The sequence below is a fragment of the Daphnia magna genome, linkage group LG9 (genome assembly GCF_020631705.1).
Source record: "Daphnia magna isolate NIES linkage group LG9, ASM2063170v1.1, whole genome shotgun sequence".
Classification (NCBI taxonomy): Eukaryota; Metazoa; Arthropoda; class Branchiopoda; order Diplostraca; family Daphniidae; genus Daphnia; species Daphnia magna.
Genome location: NC_059190.1, coordinates 2,689,018 through 2,711,012, shown reverse-complemented (window position 1 = coordinate 2,711,012; position 21,995 = coordinate 2,689,018). Strand labels below are relative to the sequence as shown.

Genomic DNA, 21,995 nt, shown 5'->3' with positions numbered 1-21,995 from the left:
AACTGTCGACAAGGACAGCAGCAACACGGGCTGTATTGAATCACGATCTGTCCATCTGTTGCCGAGTGATCGATCAGTTGTTGTTTTTTTTTTCCTTGTACGCCTCCTCCCTTCCTTTTGGGAAATCTTTTCTGAAATGAGTCGACGACTGTTATTTATATGTTCTGTTCTGTATGAGCGCGCGCGCGCGCTCACACCAGGGGATGTTGTGTATGTTGACAAGGCTAGCGTGACGCATGCGAGCCGGGGTTAATGGGCAAAGCAGTCCAGCTGCCTCTCAGTGTATGCAACCCTCCTCATTATACGCCAACATTTGGTTTCTGTTTCCTTATATTTTTTAAGCCTCGAACAATATTTCTATGCCAGGATTGCCAGACGCCCATTTTTATTTCTATCCCCCCCCCTTTTTTTTTTTTTTGGTTTCACGTCATCACATAGGCGACTCTTTTAGTCTCTTAAAACGTTCCAAAATAGCTGCAGTAACACACGTCGTAAAATGCCGATCAGACTTGCATGCGACTTTGCCTTACGTATACCGGCTCGTAATAATCACGTACTGTAACAAGCTACGTAAGTACAGTGGTACCTACATTGGAAATGAGGAATATATTCCGGGTTTGGTGGATGGCTTGGAAACATTTTTACGACCACTTTTGAGGGCCAATGTTTGTTTATTTACGAGCGTGCCGGGGCCTAGGGAGTCGTGTTTATTTTAATGATCTCTTTTTATTGGCTTTTCATGGTGATTTACGAGGGCTATTAAATGGGACACTGATCCTCTAATCAGTGCAGCCGAGAGTTTCTAGGCTATAGCCAAGACGACAGCTACAACAAGGAAAATGGAAGCAGGTTTCCAATTTTGTCTTGATTCCATCTGTAAATAAAAGCAATTAATAATGTTAGGGAAACAAAGATTCAATCTCTTACTGTATTTTAAAATTAGGATGGCAAAATGATAAATAGAATTTAATATGTTCAATTACAGAAAGTTCTCGTTGTCAGCAAATGTATCGATATTCGATACCTCCAAAATTTTTTAAGTCTTAATTAATTAATTAATATTTTTTAAATTCTTTTGGGAAAAAGCTATTACAAAATTTTAAAAAAGGATCGTTAAAATAATGTAAAGCCTACATTATTTCTCGTCGAATGCTTTTGATTGGATAATGTCATCGAGAAAAGGCTTCACACGTTTTAGGTCGTGAGTCGTCTCCAGACTCATCTTCAAATGAATCCTTTGTTTCACACGTGGGTGGTTCCTGTCTTTCCCGGCAAATGAGACATCCGAGTGACGAATTTCAGACTGGGATCAACAAAAGGTAGACTAAAATAATAAATAACCATTTATTAGTGCTCAAGGCAGTTGTGTAACATATAGTCATTTTCATTGCTGCATACCTTTTAAAACTTATGGTCAGATAAAATCTCGTAAAAGTCGACTGAAACAACAGTAAAGTTCAGTCCACTTTTATTTAATATTCACCAAGTTTCGTTACTGTTGCACTACAGAAAGGTAGTTTACATCCATTTTCTGGTGTGCCACACACGTTTTTGTTATTTCTGTGAAATTGTAAAGCTGTTGCAAGACACGTTGGTTCATATCGTCTCGCAGCCTGTCGTAAAGGTTGTACAGATAGCTTTTTTTGGGCAGTTAATGGACCACATGTTTGTTTCTTTTAGAACCCCAACGGCTAATAGCCTCGCCCATTTATATAGCCAGTCGAATCCCTTAGTCCCATCGTTGTAAAGCAAATTCAATCGATCTTTAAAATCAGCATTTGGTGTTTCTCGACGTTTTCTTTGTTATCCTGAAGAAACAAACGACAGTTTTTTTCCTTTTTTATATTAAAATGGCGTGACCTTGATAACAAAATTGCGTTCATCCCCCTTTTTAACCAAACTCCGACATATGCCAGTTGATGTTATCTTTTTTTCTTCTCAATTACTGGCAGATGTTGCATTAGAGGAAGAAACGAAACAGGATGACTTGTTGATTACTAAACAGATAAAGACAAAATGGCGTCTTAAGTTCAAGTTTTACAACAGTTAAATGTAAAATTCATCAACCTTTTGCTTTGCAAGTGCATTTGTGTATCGAATTTCCAACGTTAGAGGTGTGATTAAACAAGAGAAGGTATTCTTAATTAACGGCGGATGTTTTGGCGTAATGGGCGACGACTCGACGGTTAATGAGAAAGGGTTTCAGTTACTAGACTAATAGGAAGATTGCCAAAGGTGATATCTGACTCTTTTTTTGATGGATTGTTCTTGTCTAGTCGACTTCTTGTAACTAAATAGTCAATTCTTTTTGTAACTGCAGCAATTTCAACGCCAAGTCTATCTCTTCAACCGTAAAATGAATGTCTAGAAAGGTCGTTTATTCCTCGCTGGCATTCATTTAATTTTCTTTCTTGTCGTGATGTCAGATAGCATTTTCCTGTTAGCCGTTCTTTGTAGCTGATGTCGTCTTCCCTCTAGTTCGATATCTTAGAAAGTTTGGCCTGTGATTGCTGGGTGAAACTTCCTGCTCGTTAGGAGGCCATGTTTGCCGCAAGGGATTGACAATCACCTTATTGATTGAACACTTGACATCTTGTTTCGATGCGTGTTCTCAGCTCGATATCTGTTTTACGCTCGATTTTTTCTTTTGTAAGATTGAACTGGTTGAATTTAATTTAATTTTCAATCAGGTTCTGTTCTGCTTGTTTTCTTGCTTGCTCCATTTAGGGGCACGGGGACGTTGCAATCGAAGTGGATCAGAGAAACAAACGAAATGGAGGGTTTTGAATGAAAACGAACAAAAGGGTTTCATTTTGGTCATTTTGTCCAAATTTGTATTCAGGTTGCAATTCAAAAAGTTCTTCAGCTGGTTCTTTATTATAATTTTTCGAGCAAACTTTCCTCATTGATAGAATATAGTGCGTGTCATTCTTAATTTAGGAAATGGCTTGTTAAACTGCTTTCCGATCGTTTCGATGACCCAGTTTCCTTTTCCTGTTTTCATTCACTCAATTGACGTCTTTTGTGCGTTGAAATTCCTTCTACGCAAAATGTTAATCGAAAAATACAGGTCAAAATGATCGAACGCCACTTCATTTGTTAGAAAGAAGGGAAATGTTTAGCCATTTGAAAGATGGATTTACTGTTACCTCGTAACAAAATCCATCATTCAAACAATATCAAACATTACTTTTACTGTGAATTAATTGGACGAAAATGGAATTCGCATAATTAGTAGGAAATAGTTTGATTTTCTCGAAATGCGTTCAAAATTGTAAGTTGCATTTCTGGTACGACCGAAAATGTGGGTGTATAGGTAATAAGGTTATCAGTGCGTATCCATTTTCGTCTTTGAATGAATGTGTTTGATCTGGTTTTCAGCACACCAGTTTTGTTTTTTCTTGCTGCACAGTAACAAATGAATTGCCCTTTTAAGTCATTTTTAAAAGTGGGGTAAAGCCTACATTTAAAAGTGTTTTGCGCCCATCAATTAGTGTTCTGCCATACCTGTTGAGACAATTGTTTTAAAGTGTGCCAGTGCCTTAAGTAGGCTTGTATGTTTCTTTGAAATGGCGAGTTAGCTACTATACCCACCTCCAATTGAAGGGACAATAGGCACATATTTTTTGGGGTGTGTAAGATTTTTATTTCAAAGTCTTTAACGACCCACAAGAAATTGTATTCCTTCACAGTTTCTCACGTTATTGGAGGTGTCTCTTTATGACAGGTGGAACACCTCAAAACAACCCTTGATGAATCTTATCGATTTTTCTTAAACTAAATTAAGTTTGTCTTAACAAAATGATTTTTTACCGTTTGCCACATGTTGTTGCCTTGTTGATGCTCTACGTTTATTACAAGAATGTTGACGAATAATATAGTCAACCTGCCTCGAGTGTTTAAATTCAGACAGGTTATTTGCACGAGCCCGTTAGACATGTTGCGTGTAACGGCAATCAGAACTGAGCGTTTGTTTAATCGATCATCATATCGTTACCCATTCTTGATACGAGCCCGTCCTAATATCAACTCCTATGATGCCGTTTACAGTCACGTTTCCTTGCATCATTGTTATTTTAACGTTTTTCGTGCAGCCATATTTTGTCCAAAGTATTGGCCTTAGGATAATCTATTTTAATTTGTTTATGACTTAAAACCTAATCCAGAAGTATTCCTATTTTTAAAAGACTTTGTCTTTGTGTGTTTTGGTTATTCCGAAGACTGACATCGATAACTACTCCGTGCGAGATTGCGATAATCCGTAGAAATTCCCATTTAATTTTCAGTGGAGTTTGTTCTTTTTTTTTTTTACTTTTTCCGTTAGTTCGTGACCCATTTCCCTATCGGTCTAAATCTGTATTCAAATGCCTTTTTCATGGAAAATTATTCGAAATTCATGGATTGTCATATAGCGCCTTGTCCAATTGATTGTTGCCTCTGCGTGAGCAGGTTACACTTTTACGGTTAACCAACTCGTGAACATGTCGTTTTCACATTTTTGGCCGTTTCTTTTTTTAGAACCACATCATTTTTTAATATCCAATTTTTATGGCTATCCATTTCCTGTTCAACGCGCTCGTTTCGATGTTTACGAGCAACTTGAAATTCTCTCGATTCCAGATTTTTGTTTTGACGATGATCAAAAAGACATTGTAAATGTAAGCGCCGTGATTTTTCAAGTAGGCTACGACGGCTTCGCGTCTTTTAAACTACAGGGGGTATCGATCAAAAATGATTGTGTTTACAAGACGATCGATGTGGACGTTGGACGCTTCGTTGACTAAATGGGTTGAATCCACACTTACCCGTCGTTACCCAGGCAACCATTGCGGATGGCAGCGCGCACGCAGCAAAACTTGGCTATGTAATTCAGATAAATGTGTTTGGCGTTGCCCAGCGTGATAAGTCGTGACTGATCTTTGACTTTTATGTCTGCTGTCTATTATATACTATCCTTTTCCCCGAAAATTATGACCCGTTTTTAATGGTCGTAAAAAGTAATTCTTGTCATTCTGACTGCGCTTTTTTTTTTTTTTTTATTATTTCGTTGCTGCTGTTAGACGGTCTTGTTTTCTTTGATGCTCGCTTTTTTCTTTTGTTGTTTTTTACGATGTAAAAACAGTGTGCAGGTTTACGGCTTCCGTCAATGTTTACTCTTCATAAGTATCTGTTATACGTTATCTTTTAAAGTAAGCCGTGTCTTACATTCTATAGTGCAAGCAGGATTATTGTATATGCCCTGTTGATAGTGTTTTAAATTGCCACCAGTCCCGCCCGGAATGATGTAGAACTAAAATTTTTATTCCGATATTCTAGCAGACAACAAAAATGTGTTTGTTTTGAGGGGGGGGGTCTTGTTTAAAGCTTTTTTTTTTAAAGATAGATATCAAATGAAGGCATGTTATCGCTAGGATGTGCAAAGTTGCATACAGCACGGGATAAAAACGATGAAAGTTTGCGGCGTGACAGCAATGACATCTATGTGCATTCGAGCTGGGGCCTAGAAGCCCTTGGAATGTCGATTAGGGAGGGCTGGTGGAAACTAAACTGAGAAAGGCGTTGATGTTCATCTTGTTAAACATTCAAGCATTATCTGCCATCCCCTCTTTGTTTTCTTTTCCTGAGGTTTTGTCTCCGTGGAGCGTGAAACGCGATTGTTTTTGACACTGTCTCAGGTTTCTTTTCAAGTCTCGTTTTTATTTTTGGGTTGTTGTTGTGATTAGATAACCATAACGTTATTTAAATGAAATGAAATTTTTTGGTTTTAACAGGATTGTTTATTTCGTATCGGTTTCTTTTGAATCAAGAAATATTTTGACATTTCGAATTTATTTATGCCAATGCCATGTTCCGCCAAAAGCACAGGACCAAAACGCTGATAAAGTTGAGTACGCTGAAACCCCAGATCCACAGGGAAAGCATGAGGGACAGTTCAATATCTGTAGCGCCCGGCATTGAGCTTCTCGCCCATCCAATGATTCTTTTGACGTCGAGCGAGTAATAAAATTTTGTCTTGTCCATTTGTTTTCGGATCGTTGACTCGCCCGTCTCTGCTGTAGCCTGATCTCGTCTCAACATGGCTGGAACGGGTGGTCCGGTGATGATTGTTCGATTCAGCCCATAGATGTCGTTGTGGTTCTGTTCTGCGAGTACCGGTTTTGTTATGAATAGTATCAAGGCAATTGTGGCGGCCAATGTCATCCTGTCGATCACTTGCCGGCATAACAAGGGGCCGAGAAAAATAATCAAGAAGAAGCATTGAATTTCTGGACAGTCGGACAGCATGATGGTTGTAAAGAATAAAGTACACAACTTCATTTTTGCCCAATCAGTTAATGAAACAATAGCCCAAAAAATTGAAGCTTCTGTTTTTTATTGGCGTCGTGTTCAACGCTGTTAACTAGCAAGGCATCATATCGCACTCTTTTTGTGCATTTGAATTCGTTTCAGAATTGCATATCTTTTATTTTCATTGTTTCTATTTGGCTGAGGTGTTTTCAAACTACGTTCAACACTCGTGAACGTTCAAATCTATTCACTTTCTTTTCTTAGTAAACAATTTGTCTTTGTATGGTAGATGGGCCTCCTTTGCTTGACACTGAGGCCCATGTCCAATCGCAGATGGAGGACGCATGCCATACAGCTCATGTTGATTGTGCAAGGTCATAACACCAGACAAAGAGACGGCCAGTTTTTATGAGATGGTTCTCTCACTTTGCATTCCTTTCTCATGGTCAAAGCGCGCAAGAGATTGAGAATGATAGCCGGAGGAAATGCTATTAGCAATTCTTCTTAAGATGTGATTTATGAGTTTCAATGAGCAGGGAAAGTTAGACATTTGTTTTTCTTTTTTCGCTGTGAATTATCAAGAAAATTAATGCTTAACTATAGCTGCTTAAATTATGTTAAAGAGGAACACACGTACAGTTCTTGTAAATTTCGTTTTTTTTTTATAATTTATTCTCAGGTCAATGAAAGAGCACATGAAAGTGGTCCATTATTAGGCGTTTTGAAAATTGCTTTCGAAATGTGATCGCTTAACGACAACGGCAACAGCACACGAAAACGTTGATGACGACGTTGAGCATAGTGAAGCCCCAAATCCACAATAATAGCATGATGAGGATTTCAGTGTCGGTAGCAGATGGGAGCGAATTTTTCACCGTTTTGATGACTGTCCTAACAATTTGATCTTCATACATTTTCGTTAAGATTTCCGGATTGGTATCTGATGTTGGTGTTATCGTTTGATCTCCTCTGAACGGCCGCGGGGCAATGATGGATTCGTTATTGGTTTGGGTTAAGTTATCAGGGTTCCCATTGTTCAGTTGGGCTTCTATCAATGGTGCCATTATCAAAAGACAAACGATAATCACGATCGACAACATTCTTTTATCGGAAATTAAAGCGGAGAATTTCATTTTCTTATAGAAATAGCAAAGCCAAAATATTCGAATAAAATTGAAAATTTAACGGTTGACTTGTAAGGTCTTTGAGTTCAACTTGTGACAAGCAACCCGTTATTCCGCCTTCTTTTCAAAGAAATCATTTTCTATTTGAAATGACTTTTTGTCATATTTGTTGCTTCTGCATAAATAAAATTTTCTCGATTCTTGTTCGACCAATTTAACTCGTCTCGTCGATTGTCAATTCGTGGAATTCGCAGAAAATGATCTTATCAAAGTTTGACACGTAGCACCGCAACCTTTCTCTCCTTGCATGACAATCGCAATTAGTCGGGTGTAGGTTGTAGAAATCGCGCTAGCTGCCACACACGCGAGAAAGTAACAAGAGGCAATCAACCCAAACTTGCAGTACTCACGGGATAAAAGAAGATTGTTAATCATGCAAGTAGCGTGTGCATTACGCCTGGTTTGATAACCCAGTGTTATAGTTTTTACGTGTCGCAGTTTGGTGATATTCTGGTTTTCTTTCGATCTAGTGTGTTGCCTGCATCTTGTTCTTCATCATTGTTGTTCTGCTCGTGCTGTCCGTTCATCTAATTAATATTCAATGACTGTAGCGATAGCAGCTGTTTTTGTAGTGCGAGAGAACCGGAATCGCCAGATCTTGATCGCTAGACATTGCACCGTTTACAGAAAGACAGGCAAGAAATGTGTCATGATATCCCATTTAAAGCCGAGAATTTGATTACTGGAACTCATGTGGACATTTAGAGATGCTTTGTTATCAGACAATGTATGCCAACGTTCCCTTTTCTTGGTCGGAATTCCTTCGATTTTTGGGGTAAATGTATTTAATGCGAGGTAAACTAAAATCAATTGATATTTATAGGGCTAACATACGAGTAAAAAATGTTTCGTTTTTGAAATGGATTGTTGAGTTCATTTCAAAGCTAAGGGCGTATGGCTGATAGTTCCAATCGAATGGCCTCGTGAAGATCCATCAGAGGTGGTCTAAATGTTTGTGAAAAAATGGAACTGAACAAATTGTTACATTTAAAACATAATCGAGACTTACGCTTCATCGACAAACACTTTTTCTTGGAGTGCTTTGATATCGAATCTGATGTCCGCCAGTAGTATGAGAAGATGTTCAAAATTACCGGCTTCGCCCTTTTCGCCTCTTATTCCTGGCTCACCACGAAGACCGCGCTCTCCAATCTGTCCAACTGGTCCAGCAGGTCCCTTAAATTCATTCAAATTAATCGTCGTTGTGCTCGGTTAGGAAATGTTTCAATTTATTTTACGATGGGTCCTCGTTTGCAGCGACAGAATTTACTGGGTGGTCCTTGATCTTTGGGTCCACTGGTGATTAATGTGTAGGAATCTAAGGGTAGGTCGTCCGGTTCCAAAGCCTGCGATTGGGCATTTTTACCTGGTCTTCCTATCGGTCCAGGACTTCCAGGCGCTCCGTTAGGTCCAGGAAACCTGTCAAAATGATTTCAGTTGATTCAACGTTGATTTCTTTTAGCTGTCAATGCGGTTCTAAATTGTACCCTCTTGGTCCTGGTGGCCCTTCAGGTCCCGGAGGTCCTATAATAAAATTTCTCGTGTTTTGGCGCAAATATTCGAATAATTCAAACATTTTAACGGTGATCACCTTCGGGGCCTGGAGGTCCGGAAGCGAAGCTGTATAATTTGATAGCCGTGCTCATGGCTGTGATTTTCTCTTCCAGTCGTTTCATTTTCTGTTCCATTTTAGTGACATGGTCGCAAGACGCTTGACAGCGGGGCATTGTTTCGTTCACGGCCTCGCTAATCACTGTCGTCTGCGTTACGGTCGAATTGCCGTCTACGACAGAGGCGGCGGCAGACGTATCACTTTCCGGTTGGCAAGTACGGCCGTCGTCGCGTAATAAGAACCCGCTCGCACACCGGCATTGGAATGAGCCGGGAGTGTTGAAACATTCTTGTTCACAACTGCCGTTATCCTCGTCGCATTCGTCAATGTCTGCCCGTTTTTTTGTTTTGTTTGTTTGATAAGAATTTTGTCGTGAATGTATTTTACGAATGTTTACAACACTTAACTGTGTGATGGTTATTTTTTACGTACCGATGCAGTAGGGTCGTATTCCATTCTTTTGATTCTCGGCGTTAAACTTGTAACCAACAAAACAGGTGCAGATGACCCGACCAAAGAAAACGGAACATTTTTGTTCTGCGTAGTTTAGTTGGAAATTGAAGAATTATTGCATAAACGCATTGAAATTGGCGATGATCTTACCGCACAAGTCCAGCGTACAGGGGTCCTTATCGGCCGCTACGCAACGGCCGGCTATAAACGTGTAATTTTGGCAACAACTGCGCTGAAAACAATCTTTCCAACCATCAGTTTCCTTATCTAAAAATTTCGAATTAAAATATTTTGTTATTTTTATGCGTCTAATATTTAAATTCCGAGCGAAAAAGAAAAAAAAATACCGTGACAGCGGTAACGTTGCACGATGACATCCTCTGACGGACATTGGATGGGGCTCGGTCTGCAATTCATTCAAAATGGTTAAAATCGAAGGTTTTGGGGATCACTCAAACCTTATAATTCTAGTGCACCTAACTGCCTGCAGGGCATCTAAATCGGACAAATCGTCGGCTAAGTAGAATCCATCATCGTTAACGAATTCACCGTTGGCCCAGTTCGATACAAGGAGGATGATTGTCAAGAGAAACCTGTAGAGAATCAAATTAGTTTGCAACAAACACATTTTTTTGTCGTTGACTGCTTTTTAAATCGAGGTTACTCTTGGCTAGACATGCTGACTGATGGTGAATTCGTGCTCAACTGGCTTCGAAAGAATTATAAAAATGCTCGCGTTTTCTCCGATCAAAATGTTTATGTTTACACGCACTGGCCATGTGGTTAGTGTCGCTTGAAATTTTCAATTTCATACTTCCTGTTCCCATTTATTTTATTTTTTATTTTTTTCCTTCTGATTCTGGATTAGCATAAACGCTTGTCAATGTGCTCACGATACGGTCTAATTCCAGTTTTTGTGGAGCATGTCTTTATTTTATTTTTTACAACACGGAAAAGAATAAGACATGGCAATACGTAGAAACTCGTTACTATTTACAACACGATTGGCACTGGCAATCAATAATTATACAGTTTCATATGCAGGCACTTGAATCATAATTAAGGGTGGGCGTGTCACGATTCTTTTTACTCAATTATTAAGTATAGGGCTATATTGTGTGAATGGGATATGGAGGAGAGGATCAGGGGGCTGTTGACGCCCTTTTTAGTGGCTGATGCGAGTTGAAATCGTAAAAAAAAAAATATAATAACATTTTCGGACGATAGGAGATAAAAATTTCTGTTTCACCTCTTTCGTCCAATGACATTGGCCTGGTGTTTAAGCAATTTCCTTCTGGAAATCGTTTCAACTTTTTATTATTGTTTTTAAAAAATCAGTTTATGACTAGGCTTTTAATGTCATTGATTTTTCAAGTCGAAAAACAGTTTTCAATTGATGCAGCCAATCAAATTTTGGCTGACTCGATAGTTTCAATGGTACAGTATAATATCTTAACAACTCTGCTTTTTTTTCTTTTTCAGACAAGAGTTGAAAGCTCGAGCATGTGACTGCTCAAATTGGCATTGCCATTCAGTGCAGCACTTAAATCTAAAGTGGCTGTTGGCATCTGAGTAGGTGACATAATCCTTCCGTTGGTTGCATCTGGATGCTTTTCAATTCCCGACAGATCGGGCAACATCGTAGACGAGCCCTTGTACTACAATCGGGAATCAATCACCATTACAATCATCACCACTGTGAGTAATTTAAAACAAGATTTGCCACTTACCCTCTGCCAAACTACGATGTTGTGAAGCATGGCGCAGCCGCAAAGTACGATTCCCACGCTGATAACTATACTTGTAGTGATGGCAGGAGTCGAAGGGAACTGAATGATCGTGTACAAAACGATATCTGTAGCGAGAGAAAAAGAAACGGCTTATTAGTAAGTGAAAGAAAGAGAGCGGAAGTGAAGAAAGACAAATCTTTGAAAACGGACCCGTGAGAAAGACAGGAATGGATACAAAAAATCCGGCCACGGCGCAAATGCGAGTGACGGCCGAGTCCTTCAAGAACTTTTTGATCCTAAAACAAACACATGGAACGTTGTATAAATATAAACACACCGTTTAGATAACGTAATTTTGGAAACACGAAAACACTCTATATGCGTTTGTGTGCGTGTGAGAGGAAACAGATGTTTTTGTTTTTTTGTTTTTAAAGGAGACTTTTATCGCTACTAACCGATCTCTACTTGAATTTGAAGATGAGCAGGTCGAAGCTGTTATCAGCCGGGCGGCAAAGAGGAGTTGGGTTGCACAGACGAGACAGCAACAGACATCCAACGTCATGGCGAGCGAACAAAGTGCCAAACTGACTTCGTAAACGGAATGAGCCTCGTCCGGCGAAACGATGCGCACCTGGTCGATGAAGTGGATGGCGTCTGGTGGCGGACTCATTTTGAGCAAAAAGATGAGACCCAACAGGGCCATCATTAGAGACAAGAGGCAGAGCAGACCGAGCGAAGTTAACATCTCGCGCACTCCGATGACGCTGGCGGAAACCTGACGCGCTGCAGCTGCCAGCCTCGTAACGGACGTCGGTAGAGGACTTCCGCGCCGGATGTGCATTCCACCGTTAGCCGTACCGCCTTTATTTAACCCTCTTCCACTGGAAATGGTACCACACACACACACACCACCATTCAGTAACAAAAAAGCGTATAGAAATTCAGTTAGAATTGATGTGACAACCCCTCGTTTTCCTGCGCTAGCAGAGGGTGAAAAAAAAAACAACAAAAATCCATAAATTCTTACCCATTGGACAGGAAGGTGTGGTCGCCAATCGGGAGCGAGCGATCCGTGATGAAAATGGAAGAGGACAGTGGGCCGTTGCTGAAATTGAAAGGTAAAGACTCGTCCCTCGAATGATCCAAATTGCTGGTTAACGTTGTCTTTGTGTGATTAGCGCCCGTTCCAGGACTGATGTTGCTCGTCGTCGGACTCAGCGAATGCTTGGACGTGTTGTGCATGGAGATATTGTGCATTTGCGGCTGTTGTTTAGTGCTGCTCGATCCGGCTGTGGAGTAACGTCCTGGCGAAGTGTAGCCGTTAGCCAAATGATGCTGATGCGATGGATGAGGAGCCATGACGTTGTTGTTTGTGAGGAGGCGGCGAGGAGGCGGTTCAATTCGATCCGACTGGCCCGATTCTGAAAGTCCGTTGGATGGAGTACGCAAATGATCGGTTGGTTGACGTGTACTTAGGTGTTTCAACATGCCGGATGATTCGCTCCTACTACTATTACAACTACCGGACGAGCTACTGCTTGATCGATCCAAGAAAAAGAAAATACAAACAAAAGAAGATGGAAAGGTAAAACTTTTTCTTTGAAAACAATAAGGATGGAAGATAGGTTCGGCTCATGCAGAGAAAAAAAGGGAAACCTGTCTGCTTTAAAAGCCAAATAAAATAAAAAAATCGTGCAGGACTCATTACTAATCACATTGTTCTTTAATGCTTTTTCGTGTAATTTCTAAAGGACGCAGCTACCAAATCAATCAAACATTGAAGATTGGAAGGATGTACGCAAGCATGTATAGCTGGAACAATAAAAAGAAAAACCTGTCTTTGGTTTCTTCCCTTAAGGTAAAAGAATAAAAAAATCGTGCAGCCATTGATTACTAATCGGAATGTTCGTCTGATTCTTCTTCCCTTGCTTCTTTTTCTTTTTCTAATTTAGAACACACAAAAAATATGATTATTTCTGTTTATTGTTTAATTTTTTTGTTTTTTTGCTCCGCTTGTTCTTCTTCTTTCAGCTCCACCTGGCTAACATAATGAACTCCATGGTCGGCATGTTTTTTTCCCCAGAAAAAACACATATTGACTCTTTTGGTAGGGGAGAAAAAAAGAAGATGATGATGATGATGGCGTGAAAGTGCTCGTTAAACGTATGGACCTTTTTTTTTTCTTTTCTATCCTCCTCCTCTAAAGCTCTCTATTCTCCCGTGTCTTGGGTGATTATAGGCTGCCTGTAAGTGGTCGAATGCTCAGGTGATGGGCTTAGACACTCGAATGAAAGGCAATAAATTCCGCCCCGTGGGATGGTATCGGAGGAACCCCCCTGAAAGCCCTAGAGGTATAAAGGACTACTACGACCAACTACTACCACCATCTCTTCTTTTTTTTTTCTCATTTTCAAAATGCACTTTCCTTTCGTCTCAATTTCTATTTTTAGTGGTTTTTTTTTCTTTCACTAAATGAAGTCTGCTGATTGTTTTTTTTTTTTTTTTCAGTTCCCCACGGGCTTTTTTCTACCTGGATTTTTGCCCCTCTCGATGTCCCTGATCTATCGGAATAATTGTTGATGGGTTTTCGGCGAATGAAGAAAACAGGTTTTGGCTTCCATGATCTCTTAACGCCTTGTATGCGTTGTTATTTTTACGGTAAACCAGAGAGCTGCCGGAAGACTAGTGGGTCCGCGTGGAGTGAAAAGTAGACCACAAACAGGTAGATGAAAAAAATTGGATGAAGGAGAAGAAAGAAAAAGCATAAGAAAAAGAAGAAGAAGTAGGCGGTGTTGGCGAGAAGAATTAGTTGACCGATGGACCGGAGACAATGCCCTGTGACACGTTGCCCGAAGCGGAGCCGGGTGTCCGAATCAACATAGAGAGCTGAGCGCCATTTTGTTTTGGCCACTGACCTTTTTATCATCCGGCTACGATGGTGGCTGCTGCCGCCCGCTGCTGGTAATGCTGGTGGCGAATGGTATTTATTTTCCCTTTTTTTTTTTTATTCTTTTTATTTGTTGAGAGAAGAAAAAGGGAAAATAAAAGGTGATGGGCCAAGCTCTTCTCCTTTCAACTCCTTTTTTTTTCTTTTCGTTCTTTATTTTCGTTTTCAATGCCAAGGGCCGAACTGAACAGTCAGGGCGGTTAATCTCTATGAACGATCTTGGGACGATCTGGCAGCGGGAGTACCAGTAATATAACAAGACGACGAAGCCATGAAGTTATGTTGAGCGCGGATCACAGTCCGCCAACCGCTCCCGGATCGGATTGTTATTCTACACTAACCGATTGCCCGGGCTCCAGTAGGACCCTCGGCTTTGCTTGCTTCGCTTAAATGAAAGGTGATTCGCAGCAGTTTCAAATGACCGCCCAGTCAGGAGAGGTAAGACCCTACCTCTTCTCCTTTTACCTTCCTTTCTTTCCACCCCCAATCGCCGGGTTTCCTTTTTCTTTTTATTATTCCCCCCTCTGTGGCCGTTGTTTTTGTTGTCGATCTGCTGGAATGGCGGGAAAAAACGGACGCACACACACACACACAGGGCTATTCGTTTGATAACTTTGGCCTTAACACACACACACACACTAGGAAGAATAATCCGCGGTTTTCTACGGCAAAACAATTCTCTCGATGCTCAGCCACAGCAAACTTCTTTTTATTTTTTTATCTGGTTGAACTTTAGCTGGCCAGCAACCGTTGCCGCCTTCGTGTCCTTCAAGTGAAAGTGTGTCGCTGAATCTCCGAAAACACGACACCGCTCCACGTTCCTTCCTTTTTTTTCTTTCTGTTGCTGCTGTCTTGAGCACTTTCCAACGGTTTGCAACATGCAACGGGCCGCCACGGTACTTGAAAACACTAAAGGGGGTCTGTTCCTCAATGCACAACAGAGCACGGGGCAATCACGAATCTCTTGTTTGTTGTTTTAGGTGCGCTTGTAAATTACCTGGCGCAGGCTTGGGGGTTAGGAAACTTTTTTTGTTTGTTGCTGAAACTGATGCGTGTGTAGTAATCGTGGTTGCCGATCGCAACTCACGTGAGAAATGTTGCAACCGTCTCGTCCGGCTGGAACTTTCAAACTAAAAGTCTACTACGTATGTACGTACCTCCCCTCTCTCAACGGTCCCCTCTCTCTCTGTCTCTCTTTTTCTCTCTTTCATTCCCTTATTCTCCGCTTCTTTTCTAAAGAAAAAAAAAAAAAATACAGGGCTCTTTTTATTGTCCCTCTCTCTTCAGGTCTTCAAACATACACACAAAACGAGGGCCTTTCTTATATTCTTTTTTTTTTTTTCCGCTTCCTAAAATATTTTGTATTTGATGTGTTCGGCACCACCACACTGTCTCTCTTTCCTGTGTGTGTCCGGCGTTTTGTTTGCTTCCACCCCAACCCCCCTCCGCCTCATCGCAAAGAGAGATGAATTCTTCTTACCCTTATATTCTATGGTGACATTTTAATTTACCTGTAAAACACCAAATGGGAAACGCACTAGGGGGAACATGTAGAGATGTAGAATAAAGCATCGGAAAGGAAGTCGGGTCCCACTGCACCTTAATTCCCATCTCTTATTATGGCAGGTCTCTTTGAACCGATGAAAAATAGGAAGAAAAATGGGAAAAATGAAAATAAGAAATCTCATCCTCCTGGAGAGTTTGGTTACGCGCTGGCCCTGCGGCAAGGGCGACTGCGACTTGGCAACTCCAAATCAGAAGAAATATTCAACCGAAAAGAAAAAATAAATAAATATCGTTAACAAATTCATAAGAAAAAAGAAAGAGTCAAACGCATGTGTATGTGGCTTGTCTGCGTGCCTTCCGCAAAGGTCCAACTGCTTTTTCCATAAATGTTAACCGCTGCTTATTTTGCTCGTTGTCTGAGTAGACAAATAACGAATCGCTTTATCGTGGCTGTAATCTAAAATTCAATGTAGTTGAGCTGCCGTTGGTGCTACATTGCTGCATTAACATATTCTAGATGCCATTTTTACACGTGTAATGTATGTTTCGGCTCGATCTCTGCCATTCGACACCAATCATAAATTAATCTGGGAGGAGAAACAAGGAGTTGGGAGTAACATTTAGAAAAGGATGCTGTGTTTTAACGAGCGTGGAACGCGGTGAATCAGTAGCCGGCCACCGTATGAGAGGGAAGCAAAGGTCCACGAATCGGCGCTGGACCAGGCCACCGAGTAGACGGAATCTTCATGCTCTTCGTATGCGGTAATCACACCGTCCGCCAGAGGACTCCGAACATCCTCATCTGAAAAGTTTACTCGTGGTATTTATTAGTTACTTTTCTTGTTTTTGTTTTTAAGGTTTGTTTTACTAAAATTAGCATATTGTATGTAAAATAAGTCACCATCATCATTATCCTTATCGTCTGACATAAGTTTTCCAAAGGGCTCGGATGACAAGGACGCGGCTGATGTCAAAACCACTCGTGCATCGCTTCCTGCAGATAGCACCAATTGATCGTGGAATACGTTATAGCGTACTTGCCATACCCTGCCGTAAAAGAGCAAATAACGTATCTTTCTTTTGAATTTCTTTAACATTTGTCATCCCAAAGTGGGCCATCTCCGTGAACCTACCAGTGATAATGATCGTGCCTGTTGAGGACGGGACTGCTAAGGTTACGTACATCCCAGAACTTAACACATCCATCATCACCGCATGTGGCCATGTAATATTGGCGATTAGGATTGAAATCTAAATCTCTAATAGGTTCAATGTGAGCGTTTTCTATGTTGTAAATAGATCCTTTGTTGACTGAACGAAGGTCGACCACTTGAAGATTCGTCTCCATGGCTACCGCTACCTGATTGGTACCATGATGCGGAGACCAATTGGCAGCTGTTACTTGGTTATGAGTCTTGCACAGTGGCTCCGAAAATATTGCATTCTAATGGTTGAAATAGAGTTTACAACAATGAGTTTTTTAGTGTGATTTAAAACTGTTTTACCTGCACTTTCCCGTCATTACTGAAATCCCACAAATTTATTTGACTGTCTGTACTGACTGTCACTACTTTATTACCATCATTTGGTTGCCATAGAACTTTTGCTACCTCTTTTTCATCGCTGCTTTCCAAACTTGCTATGGCTTTGAGCTGGCCATGAGATGTTGGGTCCAGGGTATCGATAGACTGTCCATTGCTGGGCACAGGACTCATCTTGTAAATGGTAGCTGACATTTTTTGATTTTGACCTTCTTTAAATCAGTAAAATTAAATACTGAAAAGTTGTGTGGCTATCCAGAAAAGTGGAAAACCATTGTAAGTTGGCTATATGTACTGTGAACCGTGCTGATTATATCTGCTTGGTTAGGATGGGCATTTGTTTGCCATATCTCTCCAAGTGGGTGAGGGTAAACAAATTTGCTCACCAAAACAGATTCTTCATCATATTCAACACAATGGATTGAATTTTCTGATTTCAGAGACTGCGTTCCAATCAGAAAACGAACCATTTCAGTTTCTCCATATTGGGCGCATAACGACCTAGCCTAGAACAAAAATTAGTTCATTCGTTGTTTGCTAAACTTCGTTTAGTAAAAAATACCTGAAAATCAAGGCCATAAATGATTGGTGCTTCTTCTTCCATCCGATTGTATTCGTGTTAAAGGCTTAAATTGTGACACAACTGAAACGACTGCTACTATCAAGTAAACACGGCGCCTAACGCCATCTCTAGTTGCACCAAATAGTTTTTTATATAGCCTTTTCAAAGAATCCCAAAGAGTGACAGAATAAATTAATTCCCTCTTAGTTTACCACGGGGGTCAATAGGACCCCTATTCTACTACCTTTTTCTGACTTGATCTTGTAAACGGCTTTATGGGTCTTGATGCTGGATAGCTAGTAATTAGCGGCACTACTTATTATTAGTACAAGAATTTAATTGATTATTTGTGAGAACAACGTGCAATTATCTGTTTTGTGGGGAAAAAGGGCGGAGTTACACACTCCACATTTCGCGACAATTTTCTGGAAGTAACCGGAAGTAGCCAATATCTCAGGAAATAGTAATCCCATAACAAAACGAGTAGGATTTTCGTGATCCTTATCAAATTATGGGTTGGAATGACATGTTTTTAGCCAAAAGTCGGATTTTACCTAGATCACGATTTTTCATGAACATTTTCGTGTTCAGGAAAATTTGCGATTTTTTAATGCGAAATGCAAAAATAAAACGAAAACAAAGTGCCGATTTTGTGTACAAAAAAGTCGGTAGATGGCAGTGCACATGTAGATAGCAGTGCATCTAAGGTTTTTTGGTCCCGATCTAGTGGAATTTACATTCGTCTGAAATGTGCCGTCGCCATTGTGAACGAAGCATGGGTCACTACAAATCATCTTCTGATACGTTGTCCGGTTTTTAAAAATCTTTTATTACTTTAGTAATTAGTATGTCTTTTTGTAATTCCTTGGGCATTAACACTCTCTAATCAACAAAGAAACTGCTTTTCTCATGTTACTTTTACCAATTTTTTTATACTCGTACATTTAGTTGATTATAGAAAACATCTTGACATTCACACGAATGCCTTTGTCTTATCTGATCGTGTTAACATGCTGATTCGTTCTTGCCACTGGCCGAAGCCATTTTGTCAAATTTTGCATCTTTCCTAAATTTAATCACACACAAGCATTCTGGCATGTGTCAGGCAACGGGTTACAGGAATGGCATGGTCCCCTTTTGGTGTTGAGCCTGGCCTACACCCTTGGTTATTGAAAATGGTTATCTATGTTATAGATTTGCCTTCATGAAGGATTTTGTTCATTTATTTGTTCTTGTTTTTCTTTTGATTAGGTGTTGGAACAAGTAATTACATGGAGCTGGAGCGTCAATTTGGGACTTGATTTGTCATCTGTTGGTTGACGTGGGAAAACAGAGATTGGTAAGAATGGAAAGATAGCGACATTAACACCTCAACTCTTGTTATTTTGTCTATTTTCCAGGACCCACCATTTTATTCCCACGCTTATCATTGGAATTCTGGGATGGTAGCTGTTGTTGCAGGACACTCCTTGGTTCGTTAGTGAGGTTCCAGAAAGCAGCATTCCAAGAGCAAGAATACAATTTGCCGGCCGTCAACACAATATAGATTGTTTAACTTTGTTTTCTTGCCTTGGTGGTGAAATCGAATTATATTGAGATTAAAAAATTTTGAATCTATTTGCCTACTAGTGAGAAAACACATGTGAAGAGTTGCTGAAATGTGTCAACAGAGCAAAATGCAAAACATGAATTAAATTCGACAAAACTAATTTGAGTTTGCAGTGGTAGAAATTTAAAGTTGGTACCAGGATAATGGTTATCCATGTTGATAATTTGAATTGCAAATTTTAATTCTGCCTATAGGTAAAAGTATATAAGTACTTGTTGCCTATAGATTGCTCAATGGTAATTTAAGTTTGCATGTTTTGAAATTGGTTTTCTTCTTTAATTATAAAATTCAATACACAAAGATATAAATGGAATTGGTTTTGTATTATCCCACCTCCACCCACAATTCCACCACAGTTTTACATCACATGTTATACAATATATACAATACATACATACATATTAACACAAACACTTAAGTTAACCCGTTGGCTGCCAAGCCATTACAACCCGTAGGTTGTTTTTCTACATTCGCTACGCATCGTTTCAGAGGGATCCGATGAAAGGGGGACTTGTCCGAAGACAAGTCCGGGCTGACTTGACGATGGAGACCTTTACGGGAATGCACACCCCAGGTACTCCACCATCGCATCGACAAGGGGAAGTCCCTACTGGTGCATTGCCTACGGCGCCCTAAGGCGCAAGGCGACTGCCCCACCCCATGGGTGATCAACCATGGGGCAGAACAGCGCCGCCGGTCCCTACAACTAAAAAAAAAAGGGGAGCAAAATGGGTGGCAGCCAACGGGTTAACTTTAAACACACAACAATACAAAACAGAACCAAATATCAAAAAAACAAAATACGAAAAGCAAAATACCAAAAACGCGACGTTCCACGATGACGGCGATGAGGAGAAGCCGGGCGCGAGCAAAGACGGTAAGGCGAGGATGGCGTGGCAAGGATGGCGTGGCGAGGATGGCGTGGCGAGGATGGCGAGGCGAGGATGGCGAGGCAAAGACGGCGAGGATGGCGAGGGCGAGGATGGCGTGGCGAGGATGGCGTGGCGAGGATGGCGTGGCGAGGATGGCGAGACGAGGACGTCAAGAGAAGACGTCGAGGCGACGATGGCGAGGCGAAGACGGCGACGATGGCGAGGCGAAGACGGCGACGATGGCGAGGCGAAGACGGCGAGGATGGCGAGGCGAAGACGGCGAGGATGGCGAAGACGGCGAGGCGAAGACGGCGAGGATGGCGAAGACGGCGAGGCGAAGACGGCGAGGATGGCGAAGACGGCGAGGCGAAGACGGCGAGGATGGCGAAGACGGCGAGGCGAAGACGGCGAGGATGGCGAGGCAGGTTTGGTCCACACAACTAGTAGGATGTCCTTTTCAGCCTGGGTGGATGTTGCCTGAAGAGAAAATTGACAAATGAGAATGACAACGCAATTTTTAATGCAAAAACCCTTTTTATTTTTTTTTTTTTTTACTCACAAGGAAATTCCATGAGGAATCTAAAACTGCATGACTCGTACGGGAAGACGATTTGGCAGCAGGATTAACAATGACATTATCAATTTCTACAAAAAAGATTTAGATGTAAAAATGAGAAATCCAGATAACCCATCAAATGAAAATACCATGGTATGGCAATGGAGATGAACCTTTATTCCTGTTTGCATTTGGCAGGCTAAGAAGAGAGGAAGAGAAGCCTGTGTAGAGAAAATTGTTACAGGTGCATGTAGTGGAAGATAAGTAATATTCTGTAATACCACAATGAAGAGCTGAAGTGTATGGAGGATGGCTGGCTGAGCAGAGAAGCTTTAAAATCTGGATACATGGGATGATGAAGGCTGATGGTTAGCAACACATAGTAGACGAGGACTCTGTGGTTTAGTGACGAGAGAACACATCACGAAGCTATAAAAAAAGAGTTCAAGTCCATTAACATTACCTGAACAGCATGGTGATAGTTCATGTCTCAGGCATAGTGGTCACTGTTGGTCTTCTTAAAGTGTCAGCATACCTTGTGGTACATTTTTGATAGCAGCAACTGACAAGGCAAAACTCTACCACATACAAAAAGTAATCTATTTTAAGGATTTCTTTTTAAATACTTGCACAACGATAGCAATAATACTGAACAGATAATAACAAACCGCAATTTTTTTGACGAAAAATCCTTTGAAACACTAAACATTTATAAACGTAACAAACACCCATTTAACTTGTCACTCGTAATATTAATCATAGACGCACATCAACGCCATCTAGTTTTTCCGCCTGAAATCCAAAGAAAATAGATTTTACTTTTAAATCAGTAAAATTCTTGCTTTTAAGTTCTTGAACTTTACTAACCCCACACAGTTGGTTCAAATTTTAAACATATAAACCTAGAATATCAACTACTAGTTGCAAGACGAGGCGCTAAACATTTGTAGTTAAAACTGTCGTTGCTCGTAGGGTCAGCCTGTACTGTTGATAGCAAGAAAAACACGGAATAAAAGCTGCAACACCCTAACGCATGCAAGAAAAACATTTGAAATTTTTAGAGTAATATAGTTCATTTTTTACTTTTTGCAAATTGTTACGAAAATTTCCCGGAAGTAACCGAAAGTAGCCAATA

At 40.6% G+C, this 21,995-nt stretch overlaps 2 protein-coding genes and 4 long non-coding RNA genes across 14 annotated transcripts; 2 read left to right on the top strand and 4 right to left on the bottom strand.

The window, feature by feature from the left end:
* Window positions 1-417: 417 nt before the first annotated feature.
* Window positions 418-1,972, bottom strand: LOC116931024. Its single transcript, XR_004398709.2, has 3 exons — window positions 1,399-1,972; window positions 1,135-1,324; window positions 418-874 (listed from the first exon to the last, which is right to left on the bottom strand). It is a non-coding gene; the product is annotated as an uncharacterized LOC116931024 (long non-coding RNA).
* On the top strand, window positions 1,185-19,431 carry LOC116931023. Of its 8 annotated transcripts, none has more exons than XR_006651593.1 (14): window positions 1,185-1,319; window positions 11,020-11,235; window positions 11,745-12,157; window positions 12,306-12,385; window positions 12,446-12,852; window positions 13,019-13,125; window positions 13,299-13,430; window positions 13,507-13,618; window positions 13,776-13,874; window positions 13,935-15,363; window positions 15,841-18,661; window positions 18,772-19,001; window positions 19,075-19,162; window positions 19,224-19,431. It is a non-coding gene; the product is annotated as an uncharacterized LOC116931023 (long non-coding RNA). The 8 variants fall into 8 exon arrangements; XR_006651592.1 differs by having other exon boundaries at window positions 13,776-14,228; window positions 14,391-15,363; XR_006651591.1 differs by having other exon boundaries at window positions 13,776-14,247; window positions 14,391-15,363.
* LOC116931025 lies at window positions 5,387-6,761 on the top strand. Its single transcript, XR_004398710.2, has 3 exons — window positions 5,387-5,675; window positions 5,772-5,997; window positions 6,060-6,761. It is a non-coding gene; the product is annotated as an uncharacterized LOC116931025 (long non-coding RNA).
* Window positions 8,238-10,311, bottom strand: LOC116931021 (collagen and calcium-binding EGF domain-containing protein 1). Of its 2 annotated transcripts, XM_032938487.2 has the most exons (10): window positions 10,202-10,311; window positions 10,014-10,130; window positions 9,885-9,943; window positions 9,688-9,804; window positions 9,517-9,621; window positions 9,064-9,414; window positions 8,960-8,996; window positions 8,711-8,891; window positions 8,482-8,648; window positions 8,238-8,417 (listed from the first exon to the last, which is right to left on the bottom strand). In XM_032938487.2, the coding sequence occupies exons 1-10, from the start codon at window positions 10,213-10,215 to the stop codon at window positions 8,357-8,359; spliced, it is 1,209 nt and encodes a 402-aa protein (XP_032794378.2). In that variant the 5' UTR covers window positions 10,216-10,311; the 3' UTR covers window positions 8,238-8,356. The 2 variants fall into 2 exon arrangements, with proteins under 2 accessions (XP_032794378.2, XP_032794377.2); XM_032938486.2 differs by lacking the exon at window positions 10,202-10,311 and having other exon boundaries at window positions 10,014-10,195.
* On the bottom strand, window positions 10,422-14,323 carry LOC116931020. The gene is made up of 6 exons (XM_032938485.2): window positions 14,183-14,323; window positions 12,295-12,801; window positions 11,723-12,148; window positions 11,478-11,563; window positions 11,268-11,392; window positions 10,422-11,195 (listed from the first exon to the last, which is right to left on the bottom strand). Exons 1-6 carry the CDS (start codon window positions 14,191-14,193, stop codon window positions 11,016-11,018), a joined length of 1,335 nt encoding a protein of 444 aa, XP_032794376.1. The 5' UTR covers window positions 14,194-14,323; the 3' UTR covers window positions 10,422-11,015.
* A 1,224-nt stretch (window positions 19,432-20,655) lies between the features above and the next one.
* Window positions 20,656-21,669, bottom strand: LOC116931010. Its single transcript, XR_006651594.1, has 6 exons — window positions 21,529-21,669; window positions 21,324-21,438; window positions 21,142-21,255; window positions 21,010-21,081; window positions 20,864-20,949; window positions 20,656-20,781 (listed from the first exon to the last, which is right to left on the bottom strand). It is a non-coding gene; the product is annotated as an uncharacterized LOC116931010 (long non-coding RNA).
* Between the last annotated feature and the right edge of the window lie 326 nt (window positions 21,670-21,995).

Bases quoted from the DNA above. Each gene is read 5' to 3' on its own strand.
- LOC116931021 (XM_032938486.2), bottom strand. From the start codon at position 10,165: ATGTGTTTGTTGCAAACTAATTTGATTCTCTACAGGTTTCTCTTGACA. The intron at 9,944-10,013 runs GTGCACTAGAAT...AATGAATTGCAG, and splicing joins GATGCCCTGCAGGCAGTTAG to ACCGAGCCCCATCCAATGTC. The intron at 8,649-8,710 runs GTAAAATAAATT...AATGAATTTAAG, and splicing joins GCTGCAAACGAGGACCCATC to GGACCTGCTGGACCAGTTGG.
- LOC116931020 (XM_032938485.2), bottom strand. The intron at 11,564-11,722 runs GTTAGTAGCGAT...TGTTTGTTTTAG, and splicing joins TCAAATTCAAGTAGAGATCG to GATCAAAAAGTTCTTGAAGG. The intron at 11,393-11,477 runs GTCCGTTTTCAA...CTCTCGCTACAG, and splicing joins CATTCCTGTCTTTCTCACGG to ATATCGTTTTGTACACGATC.